General features: G+C 44.3%; 1 protein-coding gene across 5 annotated transcripts in view; it reads left to right on the forward strand.

Annotated features, from left to right (window-relative positions):
- Positions 1-23458, forward strand: part of RALGAPA1 (Ral GTPase activating protein catalytic subunit alpha 1) — a 243755-nt gene that overhangs the window by 50269 nt on the left and 170028 nt on the right. For all 5 annotated transcript variants that reach the window (XM_073638956.1, XM_073638952.1, XM_073638954.1 and 2 more), the window contains exons 6-16: positions 4111-4288; positions 6180-6295; positions 7092-7230; positions 8516-8724; positions 9648-9878; positions 11091-11291; positions 12926-13060; positions 13153-13301; positions 14300-14429; positions 15240-15477; positions 16324-16482. In XM_073638956.1, coding sequence (XP_073495057.1) covers positions 4111-4288; positions 6180-6295; positions 7092-7230; positions 8516-8724; positions 9648-9878; positions 11091-11291; positions 12926-13060; positions 13153-13301; positions 14300-14429; positions 15240-15477; positions 16324-16482 — 1885 coding nt within the window. The remainder of the gene's footprint in view (positions 1-4110; positions 4289-6179; positions 6296-7091; positions 7231-8515; positions 8725-9647; positions 9879-11090; positions 11292-12925; positions 13061-13152; positions 13302-14299; positions 14430-15239; positions 15478-16323; positions 16483-23458) is intronic.

A 23458-nucleotide genomic window follows, 5' to 3' on the forward strand; every position in this document is an offset into this window, starting at 1 on the left:
CCAACCAATCCCATTTTTGGTCCCCCATTCTTGTTCCCACCCAACCAACCCCATTCTTGTTCCCACCCAACCAACCCCATTCTTGTTCCCACCCAACCAACCCCATTCTTGTTCCCACCCAACCAACCCCATTCTTGTTCCCACCCAACCAACCCCATTCTTGTTCCCACCCAACCAACCCCATTCTTGTTCCCACCCAACCAACCCCATTCTTGTTCCCACCCAACCAACCCCATTCTTGTTCCCACCCAACCAACCCCATTCTTGTTCCCACCCAACCAACCCCATTCTTGTTCCCACCCAACCAACCCCATTCTTGTTCCCACCCAACCAACCCCATTCTTGTTCCCACCCAACCAACCCCATTCTTGTTCCCACCCAACCAACCCCATTCTTGTTCCCACCCAACCAACCCCATTCTTGTTCCCACCCAACCAACCCCATTCTTGTTGCCACCCAACCAACCCCATTCTTGTTGCCACCCAACCAACCCCATTCTTGTTGCCACCCAACCAACCCCATTCTTGTTCCCACCCAACCAACCCCATTCTTGTTCCCACCCAACCAACCCCATTCTTGTTGCCACCCAAGCAACCCCATTCTTGTTGCCACCCAAGCAACCCCATTCTTGTTGCCACCCAAGCAACCCCATTCTTGTTGCCACCCAAGCAACCCCATTCTTGTTGCCACCCAAGCAACCCCATTCTTGTTGCCACCCAAGCAACCCCATTCTTGTTGCCACCCAAGCAACCCCATTCTTGTTGCCACCCAAGCAACCCCATTCTTGTTGCCACCCAAGCAACCCCATTCTTGTTGCCACCCAAGCAACCCCATTCTTGTTGCCACCCAAGCAACCCCATTCTTGTTGCCACCCAAGCAACCCCATTCTTGTTGCCACCCAAGCAACCCCATTCTTGTTGCCACCCAAGCAACCCCATTCTTGTTGCCACCCAAGCAACCCCATTCTTGTTGCCACCCAAGCAACCCCATTCTTGTTGCCACCCAAGCAACCCCATTCTTGTTGCCACCCAAGCAACCCCATTCTTGTTGCCACCCAAGCAACCCCATTCTTGTTGCCACCCAAGCAACCCCATTCTTGTTGCCACCCAAGCAACCCCATTCTTGTTGCCACCCAAGCAACCCCATTCTTGTTGCCACCCAAGCAACCCCATTCTTGTTGCCACCCAAGCAACCCCATTCTTGTTGCCACCCAAGCAACCCCATTCTTGTTGCCACCCAAGCAACCCCATTCTTGTTGCCACCCAAGCAACCCCATTCTTGTTGCCACCCAAGCAACCCCATTCTTGTTGCCACCCAAGCAACCCCATTCTTGTTGCCACCCAAGCAACCCCATTCTTGTTGCCACCCAAGCAACCCCATTCTTGTTGCCACCCAAGCAACCCCATTCTTGTTGCCACCCAAGCAACCCCATTCTTGTTGCCACCCAAGCAACCCCATTCTTGTTGCCACCCAAGCAACCCCATTCTTGTTGCCACCCAAGCAACCCCATTCTTGTTGCCACCCAAGCAACCCCATTCTTGTTGCCACCCAAGCAACCCCATTCTTGTTGCCACCCAAGCAACCCCATTCTTGTTGCCACCCAAGCAACCCCATTCTTGTTGCCACCCAAGCAACCCCATTCTTGTTGCCACCCAAGCAACCCCATTCTTGTTGCCACCCAAGCAACCCCATTCTTGTTGCCACCCAAGCAACCCCATTCTTGTTGCCACCCAAGCAACCCCATTCTTGTTGCCACCCAAGCAACCCCATTCTTGTTGCCACCCAAGCAACCCCATTCTTGTTGCCACCCAAGCAACCCCATTCTTGTTGCCACCCAAGCAACCCCATTCTTGTTGCCACCCAAGCAACCCCATTCTTGTTGCCACCCAAGCAACCCCATTCTTGTTGCCACCCAAGCAACCCCATTCTTGTTGCCACCCAAGCAACCCCATTCTTGTTGCCACCCAAGCAACCCCATTCTTGTTGCCACCCAACCAACCCCAATCTTGGTTCCCCAACCAACCCCAATCTTGGTTCCCCAACCAACCCCAATCTTGGTTCCCCAACCAACCCCAATCTTGGTCCCCCAACCAACCCCAATCTTGGTCCCCCAACCAACCCCAATCTTGGTCCCCCAACCACACCATTCTTGATCCTTATAAGTTTGCTTTGGCGCTTGCCATTCAGCTGACATGTACCTTGATTAAAATGTTATTCCCAGAATCAGTCATCACCTTCTCCATAGGAGCAGGTTACTCGTCTTCTACCAGTAATCCCCCTACACATTGAATGGAGGGAGGTTGAGCATGCGCATCTCCGCTCCATGGATTTGCTGGTTTGTGACACAGGATTATCAGCCACTCTGGCACTATAAGTAGAAAATAGCCCCCTTCCCACATCCTTACATAATAGGATGTCAAAAAACATAGGTAGTTGATGCCATTGTGGAGTAACATCTGTAATACATAGCCGAACTGCCACCACATCTGCAGGCAGTGAACCCTCCTCGTGCCTTACGCTCTGCAAGCGAGGGGACCCCCTTATAGAGTGATCACCAGCCACGACGACATGACTGCCAAGACTCAAGTCGCTACGGATTAAAGTAATAAGAAATACTATGGAATATAAAAAAAAGACATAAAAAATGAAATATTACACAAAATATGTTTTAAATAAAACCTAATGGAGTTGTCCTTAAAGGGAACCTGTCACATTTGTGCAGCATGTTATAGAGCAGCAGAAGGAGCTAAACAGATTACTGTAATATACAGGTTTGCCAGAAAGGATTCAGTGTAGATTGCATTTTATTTCTTGCAATCCCTTCTCTTTTAGCGTCCAGTGGGCGGTCCTAATCCTTGATTGACAGCTATCTCTTTATTCACACTTACACTAGGAAGGCTTTCAATCACTAAGTAGGGCCACCCACGAGACTCTGAAGCATAGAAAGAACAGAGATTTATACACTGAATCTTATTAGTCTCCTATTTTGCCTATCCCTCATTCTTTACATTACAGCAGGTCTTTTATGAGATGTTTAATTGAACATACACTCTTCAACTTTGAAATTGCAGCACCATGAAGGATGTGTTGTGGAATTCTGCAAATCTCAGATCAAATAGACAGGTTATAATCTGCAAATGATGACAAAATGGAAACAAAATGATCAAAACATCTAGATTTATTCAGTATAGAGTATGAGCCATGTGCAGAAATCCCTGCATTTACAGCCTTGGCTGCTTTCAGTGAAGTTATTAATGGTTGCCTGAAGAATGTTCTGTGATGCTGAATGCACTTGGAAACTCATCAAGATCCACTGCTGGCAGCTCCCTTTGCGATTGTTGTGTTGAAAAACTGCTCATGGGACACTATGGAGAAATGTCTGTACCACTGGTTCCATCAAAAAAATAAATGTAACGCTAAGATATTTGTGTACCTGGAATGAAGACTAGAGGGTTCCACCTACTGTACATTATTCCACCCCACACCATAATCCTAGAAGTAGGACCGGTATAATCCCTTGTGACAATGCCAGGACAACTATGAGCAGCACTGCACTTGTCTCCCATCGAGCACATCTGAGACATTAGTTGTTGTAAAGGAAGCTGCCCGCAGGAGATCTTGATGATTTGCTGAAGTGCATTCAGTGCGGCAGAACATTCCTTAGGCAATATATTAATAACGTCATTGATAGCAGCAGAGATTGTGCGTGGCGCTCATACTCCATACTTAATAAATGGAGATGTTTAGAAAAGATCATTAATATATCTATCGACCCTGTGATTTCCATAATTCCATGACTTTTCTTTCTTGGGGTTCATCATGTATTAGGAGTGTACTAATACTACTTTCTGAACATTTGCTTCCTCTCGTTCCCCCTTACACAGTTGTAATGTAGAGTTATGGGAGCAGACTGCTCCCGGTCTGGTATCCTTGCTCAGTAGTGAAGGTTATAAGCCCAGCTGCGCTAATAATGCAATAAGAGCCGGCGGTCGTCCTTCTACTTCATTATAGTAAATACGGAGGCATTTATTTGTTTCTTCTATTAATGACCACTATAGACTGACACTTGACATTTACTTGCAGATAAGTGATTGCTGTGTATAATTTCAGATCCGCCTTGAAGGGATGCGCTTGTTTCTCCTGTGGCTTCAAGCACTTCAGAGCAACTGCAGTTTGGAGCAGCTGGTCATGTTCGCGTGCCTCATACCTGGCTTCCCTGCGCCACCCTCCGACCATGGCACATATACTCTGGATAATCTCATCAATCAGCCCTTGAACCTGCAAGAAAGTAGGGCACTGATTGGGGTCGTCCCTTCAGTCTTATAACTCGCCAACCTCAAATTTCCTGCATATATTAGGGTGTCTACAACTTTCTTACAGATTTGGCAGAAGATACTCTTTGATTTTAGCAGGATATCCCAATATTCTAATGTGTGTTCATAGACCCACCTGGGGGTCCATACTTAGGACGTCCGAGTACAGACCTCGATGTCCGGACCAGCCGCGGCCCTTCTGACCCAAACTCTGCAACCCCTGTAGTAGATTGCACCATATAAGTTCCATGTGGAATGAGTCCATGGGCCAAAGTTCTGAATTTGCTGCAAATTTTAAATGTATTTTTTTATTCAATACGTTATCATTTAAAGGGAACCAGTCACCAGATTTTTTCCATATAAAGTAGGGCCAGCACCTGTATTCCCTCATATACAGCATTCAAGAATACTGTATATAAGGCCCCCATCTGCTCGGCGTAACACAAAAAATAGCTTTTAATATACCCACCTACGCCGCGGTTAGGTCCGATGGGCGTCACTGGTCATGATCTGACACCTGCTTGCTTCTTGCTATCGCCATCCTCCTTGCTTCATGTGGATGGCATGTCCTATGTCATCCACAGTGTACTCCGTTGCGCTACTGCGCAGGCGTACTTCTCTCTGCCCTGCCAAGGTCAGAACAAAGTACTGTAATGTGCATGTGCTGGGCTCTTTGACCTTTCCCCGCACATGCTCATTACAGTACTTTGCTCTGCCCTCAGCAGGACAAAAAGAAGTACGCCTGCACAGGAGCGTGATGGAGGACACTGTGTAGATGACATAGGACGTGTCATCCACATGAAGCTCGAAAGACAACGGCGATTGCAAGAAGAGAGGATGCGCCGGATCAAGATCAGCGACGCCCATCGGACCGGACCACCTGCCTTGCAGGCGAACGTAATAAAAGTTATTTTTTGTGTTATGCACAGCGCATTGCGGACATATATCAGCATGTTAGAATAAGGGCTTACAGGTGATGGCCCTACTTTATATGGGAAAAACCTGATGACAGGTATCCCTTTAAAGGGAACCTGACAGCTGATATATGCTGCCCGGTCCATGGGCAGGATATATCAGGCAGTGGATGCACGTTTCCAGGCAGGTATGTTTAACTGCAGCGTTTATCACCTTCAGGGGCCGGAGCCGTGCTGGAGACTAGTCAGACAGGCCGGTGGCTTCTCCTTACCCGTTACACTGGAGTGACCTGCATGCGTGTATAGGCAGAGACCTGTCACGCAAAGGTGGTGAGAAGCCACCAGGGACCGTCCTGTCCAATTAATCTCCAGCACAGCTCGGTCCCCGGGGGCTAATAAACTATTTTTCTCTGAAACGACACAGTGCCTCTTATATGTTGTATAAATACTTTTTCCCCCAATCTGAAGTTTGCTAACACTCACATTTTATGCTACTTAGAAATTTATTGTACTGATCAACTACCCAGCTGGGCCCTTCATCTCCTTATTGTGACATGAAATAGGATCTGTCACCAGATTTCACACTACAAACTGCATGCATTATAGTATAGATCTATGAGATCTGGTGAGGCTGTTGTACATACTATAGAAATCTATGTCTGAATGGCTGAATAATCTTGATATTAAAATGGATATTTCACTAGTACAGCTATAGAATGAAATAGTTCATGAATCCAAGTGTATTCAGTATCAGCCCATCCAGCCTTACTGACAGCTGCAGCTTGTACTGAGCAATGTGAGATCTCAGCAGGGAGGAGGGACACGGAGGAGGAGAAATGGGGCTTAACCATTATACAACAATTCTGAAGGATCTTGGTGAATAAAGTCATTCATATTGTGGTTCATTAATGCTATTGTTTGGTCAAAATGCTACGATTTGTATTTTCTCCAGATCAAGTTACAATTGAGGAAATTACACCACTCGTCCCTCCCCAGTCAGGGGACAAAGCACATGAAGACCTGACAAGTTATTTTCTGGAGGCCTTGTTGAAATATATGGTGATACAGGTAACACAGTTCAGATTGACATTGTTTTTTTAATCACAATATATAAACAATTAAAGGGATCCTGCCTTCCCTCTTGCATTACAAGGCTGGGGGGAGCGGCGCACAGTCCAGAGACGCCTATGGTAATATTTTAATTTAATTCTTCAACTTAGCCATTTTCCAATGCATAGGAAATCTTCAAGTCCTTGGATGATTATTGATGTCGGCTTTGCTATTCCTGGTGGGTCGCGTGACCTTGTTGTGTCGTGTGACCGCTGCAGCCAATCGGCTACTGCTTATCAGGTGCAGCCTTTACTACTTCATCAGCACGCACTTCCACAAGCGGTAATGTGACACAACAATGTCAAGTGACCCGCCAGGAATATCTCCAACATCACTGGAATGGCACCGCTGCTGGAGGTGAGTATCTATGTATTTTTTTTTTTTTTCTGTGGGGCCCTGACGTGATTAAGCAGATGTCCAGTAGTGATCAATCCCTTTAAGTAAGACAAGTCTTAACACATTTTTTGCTGTACGCTTACGGTCTGGTTAACCATCATATTAACTCATTGGGGTATTTTTTTGCACACCCATAGACTTGAATTGGTAAGTCACATCCGATTTACGGAAAAAACGAATGCACGCTGCAAATCGGTCAATGAAAAAAATTGCTCATCTGTACGGCCTCATTGAATAACATTGGCACGAGTGCGGTCCGTTCTTTCTCGGACGAGAAAATAAGGTCGTGTGAACGAGCCCTGATGTAATTCTGTAATTAACATATGTTGTAACGATTGTTTTATTCCTCCCTCTGTAGGTCCGGAGTCTAGAATGGCAAAATAAAGATAAGGAGGAAGATGGCTTTGCCTTCTTGTTCTCTAACTTCAAGAAATACTACATGCCTTACATTTTCTCTGCCATGAGCAGAGAAAGTAGCCTATACAGCCCTGTACTTGGTAAATTCATTATCCTTGCACTTATTTGTTTTGTTCCCGTTATTGTCCTACTCCTGCAGGGCCAGCTGTAGGACTGCAACTGCACTTAACATATACATACATATACAGTGGGTACGGAAAGTATTCAGACCCCTTTAAATTTTTCACTCTGTTTCATTGCAGCCATTTGGTAAATTCTAAAAAGTTCATTTTTTCTCATTAAAGTACACTCTGCACCCCATCTTGACTGGAAAAAACAGAAATGTAGAAATTTTTGCAAATTTATTAAACGAGAAAAACTGAAATATCACATGGTCATAAGTATTCAGACCCTTTGCTCAGACACTCATATTTAAGTCACATGCTGTCCATTTCCCTGTGATCCTCCTTGAGATGGTTCTACTTCTTCATTGGAGTTTTTTCAGTCAAGAAAAAATGAACTTTTTAGAATTTACTAAATGGCTGCAATGAAACAAAGAGTGAAAAATTTAAAGGGGTCTGAATACTTTACGTACCCACTGTGTGTGTGCATATGTATATATATATACATAGACAGACAGACAGATCGATCAGTAGTGAAAAACTCCTTAAAGGGAATCTGTCAGCAGTTTTTTTATGTAATCTAAGAGCTGCATTGTGTATGGGTCTGAGAGCCTGATTCCAGCCATGTATCACTTATTGGGCTGCTTGCTGCAGTTTGAATAGAATCCCTGTTTTTCTCTGTTGTAAATCTTGCAGTGGTCAGAATGCTGGGCGGTGTGTAACCCCGCCCACACCCCTGATTGGCAGCTTCCTTTGTACACAGGCAGAAAGCTGCCAATCATTGGTGAGGGTGGGGTTACCCAGATTATCTGGACTGGGCTGCATGTGAGACCTAGTCCTGTAGTGATAATCTCCTGCTGATAAACTGCTGATTGTATTGAAACTACAGCACACAGCCTAATGCGTGACACATCTTTGGAATCAGGCTCTCAGTCCCTACATTTCAGATTAACCTGCTGACAGATTCCCTTTAAAGAACAAAAGAATTGGGCATGTTAAAATCCAACATACTAATTCTTCCTTCCCCTGACATCTGTCATCAGAGATACCCCCATGCACATCAGTTGGCCTGACATTAATATGTATAGCCGCCCTAAGAGTTTCAGGGTTTTTAAAGCGGTGCTAGAATGGGGTCTTATCTGTAGTAATTGATGTTTTGGAATAAGGGGTTTTATGTTAGTTCTTATGTTAAAAAGTGACCTGTTTTCATCTAGATATTAGTAGGTGATACAGCTGAACAATATAACTACATAAATGTTTTCAGAGATACCACAGATAAGACCAAAACCTCACTACATGCTGGTTCGGAGGGACGCAGACAGCAATGAGGCGCAATACTGCACCAAAGAGCCCTTCCTTAACACCCGGGTGATTGTCATTAGATGGCTGGTGTCCTTCTGGTTGGAACCCAAACCGCACATGGGGACTCATATTCCTGGGACTGAAGGGGAGAATGTGCCAAAGAATATCCAGGTAATGAGGCACAGGATATTCCACTGTTATCTGTACCTTCATTTCCTAAGATAAAATAAACACCTTTTTAGAATCCCTGAGTTACCCTGATTCTGCTGCTTTTTTTCCTTTTTGTGCTACGTTGCTCCATTGCAGAGATATTCATATTTGTTCCCTATGGAGCGCAGTATGTGAAATCTCTGCTTGCAGTCCAACTGGGCGTTTCTTCAGTCTTGTCTTTGGGGACGTGCTCTGTCACCTACCCCTCACAGATGCTGCCAGTCACGGCTCGGCAGATGATCTAGCAGTCTCGGACGCTGCTGTCCTGTGATTGGCAGCATCTGGGAGGAAGGGTTGAAAGTGATTGCCCTCCAAAAAAAACAGTCTGAAGTAACGCTCAGTTGCTCAACAGGAAGAGATTTCACATACTGCACTCCAAAAGCAAAAAATGTGAATATCTCTGCAATGGAGCGACGCAGCGCAAAACGGGAAAGAAGTGGCAGAATCAGGGGAGCTCAAGGATTCCTACAAGGTTTTTAACTATTTTCTTGAGCAAGGGACTAGTCCTCCATCTTTAAGTTTGTGTTTTAAGATCTCTGTTGTCAGTTGCTGGCAGTGAATGCAAATGAAACATTCAGAAAACCATCAGAAATGGGGAGATTTTTGGGTTGTATTTGTATTTAGCTAGGATTTGGATGGCTCTATAATAAACTATTATTTCTGAATTTTCAGTTTCTGCATGTAGGCAAGAATGTTTCCACTAACGTCAATCAGATATTGTAACTGGGAAAAAAAAATAATCGTGAGTTTTGTGGATGAAACTGAACGATTTTTTACACCATCGTGTGAACATGGCCTAATGCTTCTTTGTCACTTGCAGATAAGACTTTTGATTTTGTGGATCTCCTTTTTGTAGATTGCTTGTTTTCTACATTTCTATACAGAGAGCTGCTGCCAACCTGGCTGCCCAGGAGGAAAGCAGAAATGAAAATGGAGAAAGGACGATGGAGCCGGAGCAATCCCACTCCAATACCAGCACCCTGACAGAGCGCGAGCCGAGCGTGTCCAGTCTGTGCAGCATTGCTGAGGAGCACGTCACAGACTACGAGATCATCCGCAGGTTCTTCTCCAGCAGACGCTCTAACGTTGACTTCCTCATTGAGATCTTCCGACAGGTGAGTAGGACAGTCATGAACTTGGTGTATTAAGGGCGCAGTCGCACTTCTAGGTTTCTGATCTCTTTGCTGTCCAGTTTTAAAATTGACATTACACAGACACATAGAGAAGGTCCATATTGGGGAGGTGGGGTGTGAGGAGACACCCTGGAGGCCCACTGTTCAGCTGTTATCTGCTCCGCCAGCTGCCGGACGTTAACAATGTACGTGTATGGAGCAGCACCGCTCCATACACAGTTCAATGGCCGCTCCCAGGTATGCAGATCAGCTCCTGATCTGATATTGATGACCTATAAGTTATGGATAGCTCATCAGTATGTTAGGCCGGCCATACACCTTAGATAGCTATCAGCCAAATGATGCTTCTGCCGATCGTTAAGTCGACAGCCATCTTAGTTGTCTCTCCCATACACAGGTGTGCTCGCTCGGCTGTGCGCTCCAATGTTCTCAGTGAGAAAGCTGCTGATTGACACGTCGGCTGTCCACTTATTGAACGATGCGATCAACAGTCTAAAAGCAGACATGCCTGATTGACATCTCTCCCAACCATCAGTCAGACAGCGTCTCCATACACATTAGACCGTCGGTCAAACTCATCGATATCTGCGGATTCGGATGACATCAGTCTAATGTGAATGGGGACCTTTAGTCCTGGACAACCCCTTTAATGGAACTATTCAAATATCCATTTTTTTTATTGATTTGTGTGACCTATCTGCTACACTTTGTGCATTTTTTATACTTTTTTTTAAAAGAGATTCATTGGTAAAAAAAAAAAAAAAAAAGCTTGGACTGTTTATCTCCTACAGGTTGGAAAAAAATGGTCCATTTTCAACAAATGGTAAAAAAGAAAATGAACGTGTGAATGTGGCCTTAGATGTGAGCTTGGGGAGAGTTGCTCCTTTCATATATATGGAAAGCATTTGCTGATATCAGTGGGAAATAAAGTAACTCTGTAAAGCAATCTACTGATGACCAAGTGTTTTATCCTCTCCGAGAGTCAAAGTGGCTTATAAGTGGGTTAGCTAGCACCTCTGACCATCAGAATCCGGCAATGTCTCATGGACCCAGCTCCGTTTGTGAACTCGCTTATCAGGGGATGCGATCTATGATGATATATGATGTCTTCTGTGGGATTTACCAATTCGAGAACGTTTCCCTCAGTGCTCTGTCTTCACCTTTCTGTGAGCTTTTCTTTTGTCTTTCCCCCAGTCTTTCTTGTTGCCGGTGTGTGAAGCTGCAGCCATGCGCAAGGTGCTCAAGGTGTATGAGCAATGGATTAAACAGAAGGAAAAACCTCTGTTCATGCAAGAGCCGGAAAAGCCCTCTGCGTTAGACGAAGGCATCGTCATATCTGTGGAGCTCCTCGAGAGTTCTGCTGGGACTTGTGAAAAGGGAAAAGAACGTGAAGAGGTAGAAGTTTAAGAAACAAACTGTTTTCTATTGGATTAGCTAGCTCCTTCGTTTCCGAGAAAATTCATGTTGAAGATTTGTCTGGGGACCTGACTAGTCTACGCTGCCCCCAACCAACTCTTCCCAGCGCTGCTGCAGATGATTGACAGGTCTCCCTCTTGTGGGGTGCATAAGGTGAGACCTGTCAATCACCTCTAGCAGTGCTGGGAAGAGCCGGCTGTGGGCAGAGCCAGAATAGTATTGTTTCCGGCTAGATCTTGAAAGTGTATTTTTCTGATACGCCGGAGCATTTCTAATTGTAATATACCCGGCAGTAGTCGGCTCCGATTCATGTTGTCCGCAGTTTTGGCAGCGTGAATCACCTGCTGGGTTCCCTTTAAGTACTTGCACTTAGTAAACCACAGACCTCACCCTAGAATATCTGTATAGATCCTGCACTTGGAGAATCCTATACTTTCAACTTTTAACATTCTTAGAAAAAAATAAAAATCTTTGACCTGTTGGAGACATGTTTTCCTAGAAAAGACATTTATTAGCTGTCCGCAGGATAGGTGAGTTGGGTTCAGTTTCCATCAGCTCCATAGAAGTTGAATGGAGAGCCAGGGCTTATGCGCCACCTTTCCCTTTTAAAGGGGTATTCCCATCTCCAAGATCCTATCCCAATATGTAGTAGGTGTAATAATAACAACAATATTAGCAAATACCTCCTATTAGAAATGTAGTATAGTTCTCCTGTTTAGCTATGTTGCTTACCCCATGTGCAGGGCATTGCAGCAGCTTAGCTATCCATAGTTACGACCACTCATATAGTGACTGTTAGTTACCAGTGCTTGTAGCTATGGACACCTAAGCTACTCCAATGCCCGATACATGGCTTAACCGACATAGCTAATCAGGAGAACTATACTACATTTCTAATTGGAGGTTTTTGTTAATATTATTATTATTATTATTACACCTACTACATATTGGGATAGGATCTTGGAGATGGGAATACCCTTTTAAGCTCTTCCTCATTGCTAGGGGTGCAGTGAGGAGAAATGAGGGTGCTTTGGCTTTCATTCAGACATTTATCACCTACTTTGAGTGATACATGTCCCTTGGTTGTCGCTGACATTCCAGACTTCTATAAATGATGTGCCTCATCCTTCAGTAATCTTGTGATTTTTCCATCCAGATGTGACCACTACGGCTTATACTGATAATGGATCTGTGAGCACCTAAAGCCGGGTGATCCCAGAAGTAACCGGATACAAATAATAATGATCATTGTAATTAGGATTTCACAGCAATTAAATCAGCCAAAGACAGGAGGAGAATCTCAGATCTCCGAGGTTCCTATGCAGATTCAATTGGCAGCTTTTGGATTTCTCTAGTAAATTGTAGTTTCTCTTATAATGATAGAGTCTAGGGGTATTAGATTTTTCTGTACAAGTAGCTGCTCATTACGTGTTTGTGATGGATGTATTTGATGATGAATGCAGTCTGTTATGAGCGAAGTTCCTCCAGACCAGAGGTGGACACATCCTGATGATCACCTTCCAGGTTGTCACACCTCTGTGAGCATCACGCTTGCTGTTCTCAGCTCATAGGATTATAGAGCAGCAGTCAGCACTGTTTTTTTCTCTTTATAGGACCCCCTGGCAGTTCCTCAAGGCCATGTCCGCACGTCAAGTTGGTCCAAGTGTCACCAGGACTCCAGTAACAAGCTGTCAGAAGCTGATCTGAAGGACAGGAATGTAAAGGCCGGTGCTCAGGCTGTGTATCAGGTATTTACTGGACATTTCACACCTGGTCCTTGTAGTTCTTGGATGAAGCTGTTCTCCATTCTTATAAGATGTTGGTTCTGTCTCCTCAATAGGTTTTTATTGTAAATGCTGCAAACATCATTTTGCTTGAGCCAGCAAATGACAACAAGACGATGTTAAATGAACATACGGACATGTGTAAGAGAGTCCTGAACATCTACCGTTACATGGTGGTGCAAGTCTCCATGGACAAAAAGACCTGGTAATAAGGGCACATGGAAATTAATGCTGCTAGGAACATATGTCGAGATCTAGGACATTTATTCACAGTGCATATTGGAATGGAGCTTTAAAGGGGTTGGTTGTCTGGCCTTCGGATACAAGTCTGCAGTCACGCTATGTGACTGCAGACTTGTAAATCCTCACATTGAGCGCACTGTAGGCACCAGGAGCGGGGGCAGGCGCGTGACTTGCATACATGTCGTCACATGCTGACTAATTGGCCATGACCTCGCTCAATACAAGTATATTGAGTGAGGTCGGACAAGTAAAGTCGGAATGTGGCCGGGTGTATGCATATTGCATACTTGCAGTCACATGGCCGTTCAGTGCCGGCATTGGAGAATCCTTAGAGCACGCAGGATTCACAAGTAGCCAAAGGCCGAATGTCTCTTTAAGAAGTTTTCACATGAAAGCATGATATTAGATAGGCCATACTTACTGTTCCCCAGTTCTTTCTATAACGAGGGTGCTGCTCCAGTTGTAATCCACGGCTCTCTCACAGTGTAACTCCAAGAACAATGGGCGCGGGCTTAGACTTGACCCTGGCCCTTTTGCTTTTTGGATTAATGAGGTCCTAATATTTGAACCCCCAAGAAGTTCTACTCTTTCTCCATGGGAGAACTCCTTTAATGTGAAAGTGAGACAAGATATATCCAGAGTGTCACCACTGATTACACAATTATCTCTTATGGCCAAAAGTTCAGGTACATTGATAATAAATCTCCTTTTTTCCATCCCTACAACTTAATCCTGCTTAATACTTCTATCCAGATGTGCCATTCTAGGTAACCTTAATTAGGCAATACTAGATATATCTGTATCACACATAAAAGTGAGGTTGGGGCTGTTTGTTGATCACAGAGAGCACAATCTTGATTCGTCAAGAGCCTCAAGAAAAGTCTTAAGAAATTGAAACTAGAGAGGGGGGAGAATGTTCATTACATGTATTTAGGTCTCTTACCATTGTGCCATGTCCAGGATGCAGCTGCTGCTGGTTATGCTCAGGGTGACCGAGTCGGTGCTGAAGATCCCACCACAGGTCCTACAGCAATATCAAGGCAGGAAGAATCAAATTTTGGCTGGCCGGTTGGCAGGACCCTTGTTTCAGGTAATGAATGGTGGGATACAATGTTAAATGGGTTTTCTGGAACTTGAACATTATCAACCTAACCTTTGAATAAGTCATCAATATCAGATCGGTGGGAGCCAGACTTCCGACACCCCCACCCATCAGCTCAGTAAAGGTTAACTTGTATGGGAGAGAGCATGCCGAACCATTCATGGTGGACTGAACTGTGCAGAGTCTGGTACGCCTCAGCACCTTCAACTATCTGGTCAATGTGGTACCAGGAGCAGGACCCCCAACAATCTGATACTGATAGTTTATTCTAAGGATAAGACATCATTATTAAAGTTCTTGAAAAGCTTTAAAGATTAACTAAAGGAGTTCAAGTTTTTACCAGACCTAAAGATGGTGTCAGATTCCATTTGTTAGACAGAAGTGGTCAATGACTTCTACGCTGTTTTCCACTTGTGTAGGAGTGATGGACAGGCATATAAAGATGAGCTTCTGTTCTAATCTCAGACATTGACCTGGTAATTAGGGCGGTTAGCCGTCTCTGGTTCTGTGCCATAGGATTTTCACTTGCTAGTTTAGCTTATCCTTACCAGGCTCTGATATATTGATGTCAGCCATTGGTAGGAACATGCTGCAGACGCTCACCTCTACGTGACCTTCCTTTTGACTATACTCCTCTAAATAGTCCATTTTTTATTTTTTTTTGCTTGTTCTACAAGAAGTGTCTTCTACAATGACCCTTAAAGAAACTCTATTGATTTGTATCTTAGTGGACTCTTTTTGGTTCTGGTATTGTGTAAGCGTTTCCTACATTAACGCTGTGTATCTCTTGCCTTTCAGACCCTGATCGTGGCCTGGATTAAGTCCAGCCTTCACGTTAGTGTTTCTCGAGAACTGTGGGACTATTTATTGGCGGTTATGTCATCGCTGACTTACTGGGAAGAACAAGCCACCGAATGGGCCCACACCATGGAAACATTGACCAAAGTGCTGGCCAAGAACGTCTACCATCTGGACCTGAACGAGTTACCGCTGGACAAGCTAAGCGAGCAAAAGCAGAAGAAGCACAAGGGCAAAGGTTCAGTAACAGAAAAAAAAGCTCCAAAGTAGCTCACAATGATTAATACACATCCTTATTTGTAACCAAGGTGGATACGGATGAGGTTTTTTTTTCTTTCTTTTTTTGTGTTTTGCAAGCGACATGTAGAAGCCAAAGTGGTAATATTATTGCAAACTATCTCTTATCCACAGAATAGGTGATAAATTTCTCATCGCTGGAAATCTAGCCACTACCTCCAGGAGTCCTAAAAACAATCCATAGTGGAGGGTCCATCATGCCATTGAAATAAGGTCACTTTAGAGAGCCTGAGTGATGGGACCCCCATTGATCAGCAAGCTATCGCCTGTCCTTTAGGCTACACTCGCCCATACGCTGTACACATCCATCTCCTGTATAAATGGGTCTTCTTTAAACCAGACCTTGCTCCATGATTTCTTTGGGTTAATCTGGGTTCACACAAGCGTATTTCACATGAACTGCAACACCCAGCTTGGCGGTGGTCCTCCCAACCCAACCTTACAGTCTCATATGTATCTATGAAGCTGTAGGTTCAGATTGGCAGATCTTCAGTCAGTGGTAGGCATTGCGATCTGTCTATGGACCGTGAACTAAACTTGTGTGACTCCTGCCTTAGCCCTCATATCTGTCATACAATAGATGCCACCAGAACCCAATGGACCTCATTGACTTATATCCATCGGGCACCAATACTGTTCATTCTGTAAGATCTTACTACATTTTGCAACCTTGAACGGAGCCTCCATGTTTTATTTAAGCGATCGCTTGTAGATAAACACAAAATACAGGATCATTCATGGTACCGTGCAGTGCCGTTGTCCTCATTTTGTCTTTTCCTATATGTAGGAGGCCACGAATTTCAGAAAGGTGCAGTGGACAAGTCGTTCTCACGAGGGTGGAGCAGAGAGCAGCCTGGCCAAGCCCCAATGCGCCAGCGCAGTGCCACAACCACTGGCTCACCTGGCACTGAGAAAGCCAGAAGTATCGTGCGGCAGAAAACTATAGGTATGTGAATATTAAAGCATCGGTCATGATTCCATTGCTCACATCAGTCCATGACCTCGGTGGTTGCAGGATTCGCTGCCGGCGAATGTGAGGACTCTGGATAGAAGTTATATTCGCAGAAGGTGTCGGCCAGAATCGCTCTGTGCAGATCCCATCCACATGGTGTACAATCCACATTAGTCATTTTCCTGAGCAGCCTGTTATTTCCTCATTTCCATGTTTAAAATGTGTGGTCCTAGCCTTTTAATTAAAGGGGTTTTCCATTTTGCCTAAACAAAGCCTATGTATTATGTAAGAAATAGGACTTAACTTTATAATAAACTTTCTTAATTAATTTTTTTTTATATATATTTTTCAAAATCCTTGCTTACTGCCAGATAATAGAAAATTCCTTTCCAGGACGTCCCTCCTAACAGCACCATCAGGAGGTCTTTTTTCTTATCATTGATAGGGACAGGAACGCACGCGAAGTTAAAAGGCCCTTCCCTCCACCAACCACCAGTGTTTTCCCTGTCCCTACGAGGGACAGAAGAATTAAGGATCCTTTTAACCTTTCAAGGCAAGCTGGAGCTCCTGATGCCGGGCGCGGGAGGATCGGCGGGGGGTCCTCGCATCTCTCTCCTCTCCTGCCGTCCAGAGGCTGACACACCGCTGATCAAGGGGACACTCAGCCTGACCAGTAGAGCTAAGGCTCCTGGAGTGAGCTGCTTCCCCTTTGGGGGCTCTCGGCTCACGCTGCCCATCCCTGCACGTGGCTCATGTGCATGCGGAAGATACCGGCATGCAGGAGCATTTTCGATTACAGAGGGGATGACGCGCAGACCTCCAGTACCCGGCGTGCCTTCCAGCGTCACCGGCACTTCTGGAATTTGAAAAAAAGTGTTAATTAAAGGGGAAACGCCTTTTGACTATACAAATAGAAGACAGGTGATATAATACTATTTAAAGTATTTCCAGAGGGGAGCTGATGTTACCAGTGCATTTAGACAGCCAGCTATGGAAGGACAAGCTACTGGCCATTCTGATACCTCTGCTGAACTCCTGGTGCAAGACAAGAATGTTCCTGAAAGGTCTGACACATTCAGCACCTAAGAAAAAGGGGACAGATGTGCCACATGCAACACGAAACTACTTGACACATATGGGAAACTATTATGCTCGGAGAGCATTGCCAAGGTGGTTAAGGAGGAACATTCCTCCCTCATGACCGACATGAGGGCCATAATAAGAGAAAAGGTCCAGAATTCTGTTTCTCCGCATTCCTCCCAGATGGCTCGTAGGCAAAAAAAGGCCACGATGAGAGATAGAATCAAGATCAGAGGAGGAGGAATTGTTCTATTACACTGACCCTGAACAGGAGGAAGGAGAAGGTTTTTTATCCCAACCCTTCCAGGAGAGAAAAAGAAATATCTTTTGTCTTTGGAAGACACTGATACGCTCTTATCGGCTGTGAGGAATACAATGAAAGTTGAGGATACTGACTAACCCCTCTCAATACAGAATGAGATGCTTGGAGGGTTAAGAAGATGCATTAACAGAGTATTCCCTGTTAATGAACACATAAAAGCTATGATCTTAGAGGAGTGGAAGGACATAGAAAAGAAGCTAAGTATACCAAGAAGTTTCAAATCACGTCTACCATTCGAGCCAGAGGAGATAAAATTATGGGAAGAAATCCCTAAGATAGATATCCCTATAGCCAGAGTAGCCAAAAAGACGTGTATCCCATTTGAGGATTCATCATGCTTGAAGGACCCCTTGGATAGAAAAGCAAATGGTCTTCTCAAGAGAATGTGGGAAATTTCTGCGGCAATAATTAAAACTAACATAGCGGCTACTTCAGTGGCAAGATCCGTGAGTCTATGGATAGAGGAGCTGGAAGGTCATATTAGGAAAAAGACATCCAGAGATGAAATCCTGGAATCCATTCCATTACTCAAAATAGCAACTGGATTTATGGCTGACGCCTCGGCAGAGTCAGTTGGATTTGCATCAAGGAATGGGGCACTCTCCAAATCTGTAAGGCGAGCTATATGGCTTAAGACATGGTCAGGGGATAGTCACTCGAAAAACAAGCTATATTCCATTCCCTTTTCCGGTCTCCAAGTATTTGGTCCAGAACTGGACGACATACCAGAAAAAGCCTCAGATGAGAAAAAAGGATTTCCAAAAGAAAAATCCAAAAAAAGTATTGTCCTTTTTGGAGGTCTCGTTCCCATCAGAGACCAGATTGCACAGGTAAAGGGAAAATGGGTAGATGGAGCTAACCAAAGGGAGGCAGAGGAAGGAATACCTTTCCCAATCCAACAAATAGCTCAGGGAGACAGACGCCAAGAAAATGGGAGGAAGACTCCAATACTTTCAAAAGGCCTGGACGGAAACATCCAAAAACCCGCTTTATACTCCAAACAATAGAGGAAGTATACAGAATAGAGTTTGTGCAGATCCCTCAGGGAAGATTCCACCTCACAACTATCCAGTCTCCACACGTCTCAAAAAGGCTACTGAAGGCCCTAAGAAAGCTGGTGAATTCAGGAGTGGTGATACCTGTACCAGTAACCTGTTTCTGGGATACTATTAAAATCTATTTTCAATAAAAAAAAATAACGTGGGCGACTATCTCACAATTATAAATCTAAAATCCCTAAACAAATAGGTAGTAAACAAAAAATCAAAATGGAATCGATTTAAGATCAACGATTCCTCTAATCAAGAAAGACATGGTAATGTGTACGACAGATCTCAAAGAAGCATACAGTGAAGGAAATAAGTATTTGATCCCTTGCTGTTTTTGGAAGTTTGCCCACTGACAAAGACATGAACAGTCTATAATTTTAAGAGTAGGTTAATTTTAACATTGAGATATAGAATATCCAACAAAAAAATCAAGAAAATCACATTGTATAAATTAGATAAATTTATTTGCATTTTGCAGTGAGAAATAAGTATTTGATTGCTCTGGCAAACCCTTAATACTTGGTGGCAAAACCCTTGTTGGCAGCACAGCAGTCAGACATATTTTTTAGTTGATGATGAGGTTTGCGCACATGTCAGGAGGAATTTTGGTCCACTCCTCTTTGCAGATCATCTCTAAATCATTCAGATTTTGAGGCTGCCGCTTGGCAACTCGGAGCTTCAACTCCCTCCATAAGTTTTCTATGGGATTAAGGCCTGGAGACTGGCTAGGCCACTCCATGACCTTACTGTGCTTCCTTTTGAGACGCTACTTTGTTGCCCTGGCTGTATGTTTTGGGTCATTGTCTTGCTGGAAGACCCAGCCACAACCCATCTTCAATGCTCTTACTGAGGGAAGGAGGTTGTTGGCCAAAATCTCGCGATACATGACCCCATCCATCTTCCCTTCAGTACGGTGCAGTCGTCATGTCCCCTTTGCGGAAAAGCATTACCAAAGTATAATGTTTCCCTTACCATGCTTCACGGTTGGGACGATGTTCTTAGGGTTGTACTCATTCTTCTTCTTCCTCCAAACACAGCGCGTTGAGTTAATGCCAAAGAGCTCAATTTTTGTCTCCTCTCACCACAGCACCTTCTCCCAATAACTCACAGAATCATCCAGGTGTTCATTGGGAAACTTCAGACGGGCCTGCACATGTGCCTTCTTGAGCAGGGGGACCTTGCGGGCACTGCAGGATGTTAAACCTTTAAGGTGTAATGTGTTACCAATGGTTTTCTTGGTGACTGTGTTCCCAGCTGCCTTGAGATCATTAACAAGTCCCCCTCCCCCCGTGTAGTTTTAGTCTGATCTCTCACCTTCCTCATGATCAAGGATACCCCACAAGGTGAGATTTTGCATGGTGCCCCAGGTCGATGTCGATTGACAGTCATTTTGTATTTCTTCCATTTTCTTACTATTGCACCAACAGTTGTCTCCTTCTCACCCAGGTTCTTACTTATGGTTTTGTAGCCCATTCCAGCTTTGTGCAGGTCTATGATCTTGTCCGTGACATCCTTAGAAAGCTCTTTGGTCTTGCCCATGTTGTAGAAGTTAGAGTCTGACTGATTGAATCTGTGGACAGGAGTCTTTTATACAGGTGTCTATGCAAGACAGCTGTCTTTAATGCAGGTAACGAGTTGATTAGGAGCGTTTAACTGGTCTGTAGGAGCCAGAACTCATAATGGTTTGTAGGGGATCAAATACTTATTTCTCACTGCAAAATGCAAAAAAAATATCTAATTTATACAATGTGATTTTCTTGAATTTTTTGGGGGGATATTCTCTCTCTCAATCTTAAACTTAACCTACCCTTAAAATTATAGACTGTTTATGTCTTTGTCAGTGGGCAAACTTACAAAAACAGCAGGGGATCAAATAATTATTTCCTTCACTGTATTATCATGTGTCTATTCATCCTAACAGATATCTAAGATTCACACTGAAAGAAGGGAAAGTCATTCAGCATTACCAATTCATGCCTTCCATTTGGTCTTTCCTCACCCCACGCATTTTCACCAAGCTTGTGGCAGAAGATATGGCCTTCTTAAAAGAAGGAATATTAATTGTTCAGTATCTGGTTGATTTCCTGTTAATTGTAGAGTCACCCCAGCAACTAAAAGCCAGCTTAACATCAACCGCCTTAGTTTTAAAAAACTTGGAATGGATCATAAACTGGAAAAAATCCGATATCACCCCAGAAAGACAAAGAATCCTCTTGGATTCGGAACGACAAGGGTCCTTCTTACCAACGAGAGAACAAACCGAGCTCAGAAACAGAGTTGTTGCCTTCAAAAATAGATCACAGGTCTCCATCAAAGAAGGCATGAAGATTCTGGGGTTAATGACTGCTTCTATGCCAGGTATTCGGTGCAGTCAGTTCCACTCGAGGCAGTTACAACATCAGATACTGGAATTCTGGAACAGAAGGACTGGACAAGAACATAAGATTGTCTGTAATATCAAGGGAGTCGTTAGTATGGTGGACTTCCATGACCAACCTGCAGGAGGGGATTATGTGGAATCTATCCCCTTTTGTAACCGTCAGCACAGACATGAGCAGCAGCGGATGGGAGGCCCATGTACAGGGTCAGTACCTTCAGGGCACCTGGCCAAAATCCGATCTTCCCAGATCATCAAACCTCAGAGAGCTCCAAGCAGTCTAGGAGACGTTAAAAAGATGTCAGTCAAGCTTAAAGGATCAACACATCTGAAACCTGTCACGACAATATCAGGACAGTAGCCTTCGTCAGGCATCAAGGTGGACCAAGACACCACCATCTTCAGGCTTTAGCCGGAAAGATCTTTCAGTGGGCAGACAAGACGGTTCTATAAGTGTCAGCGATACACCTGAAGGGGTCACAGAATTCAGTGGCAGACTTTCTCAGCTGGAAAGAAGTTCAACAGACAGAATGGGAACTGAACTGAGAGGAATTCCACCGCATAATACATCGCTGTGGTACTCCTCAATTAAATTTGTTTGCCACGAGAAAAGACGCAAAAACAGATTTTTTTTTTTTCCCCCTTCAATCAAGAAGACAGGCCGACAGGGGTAGATGCCTTGCTCCAGAGATGGGATTTGGACCTGGCATATGCTTTTCCTCCCGTGCCCCTAATTCCGGCAGTACTGAGAAAGACTCAGGAGGATCAAGCCAAGGTAATAGTAATACTACCGTTTTGGCCCAGGAGAAACTGGTTTCCTTTGCTGAAAATGATGTCCTTAGAAGATCCCATCTTCTTTCCAGAAAAGCATGATCTTCTGGTTCAGGGACCGATATGACATCCCAATATGAAGTTCCTGCAACTGTCTGCCTGGATCCTGAAAGGCACATCTTGAGAGCTAGAGGACTTTCAGACTCAGTCTTATCGACTATACAGAAGAGTAGAAAGCCAGTGACATCGGCAATATACACAAAGATTTGGAGAAAGTTTTGTGCACAATACCAGGAAACAATGGTAGAGATCTCTAGTCCTAATATTCCAAAAGATATTAGAATTTCTCCAAACAGGTTTTGATAAAGGCCTGAGACGTAGCACATTGAAGGTGTAAATTTCCGCTTTGAGTACCTTCATGGACTATCGATTAGCAGGTCGTCCCTGGATTGAGATATTCATTAAGGCCACAAGTAGGATGAGATCCACAATTAAAGCCTCGGTCCCACCATGGGATTTAAATATAATCTGAAACTGTATGTGTAAACAATGATACAAGCCTCTTGAGAATTCTGACATTAAATCTCTTTTTAAAGGGAATCTGTCACCCCCTGGGACTGTTCAGACCGCTAATATGGGCATACAGGTGGTAGAAATGTGAATCTATGCTTGCCTGTATGTCCCATATTAGCGGGCCCTGTGACGTGCGGGGGAGGTGGGGTGAGTAGTATTTCTTGGCGTCCGGGGGAAGCGAAGCTTAGCAGAAATAATTTAATAAAAAAGCTATTACACAGCAACCAGACCGCTAATATGGGCAATACATGTAAGTATAGATTCACATTTCTATCACCTGTATGCTCATATTCGAGGTCTGAACAGTCCCAGGGGGTGACAGATTCCCTTTAAAGACGGCCTTTCTGGTCTCCATAACTACGGCAAGACGAATAGCGGAAATACAGGCGCTTTCCACCAAAGATCCATACCTAATGCAGTCGTCTAGGACCCTTAGCTTAAGGCTAGATCCAACTTCTTACCAAAAGTGGTAACAACTTTCCACATGAGCCAAGAGATAGTCTTGCCCTCCTTCTGCCAAAACCATAAAAATAGTCAAGAACTTGCATTTCATTCTCTAGACGCCAGAAGAATAGTCCTCCTATACCTGGAAGCTACAAAGGACTGGCGAATAGATTCCAATCTATTCGTACAATTTGTGGGGAAAAATAAAGGAAAAAAAGATGTCAAAAGCAACGTTGGCAAGATGGGTTAGGTCACTGATCAGCCTAACCTATTAAGCAGAAGGAAAATCTTCTCCGGACAACATCAGAGCCCATTCTACTAGATCGGCAGCCACATCATGGGCAGAACGAGCAG

This window comes from Phyllobates terribilis, unplaced genomic scaffold (genome assembly GCF_046119375.1).
Source record: "Phyllobates terribilis strain yellow unplaced genomic scaffold, ASM4611937v1 Scaffold_7__3_contigs__length_470593459, whole genome shotgun sequence".
In the NCBI taxonomy this organism is placed as follows: Eukaryota; Metazoa; Chordata; class Amphibia; order Anura; family Dendrobatidae; genus Phyllobates; species Phyllobates terribilis.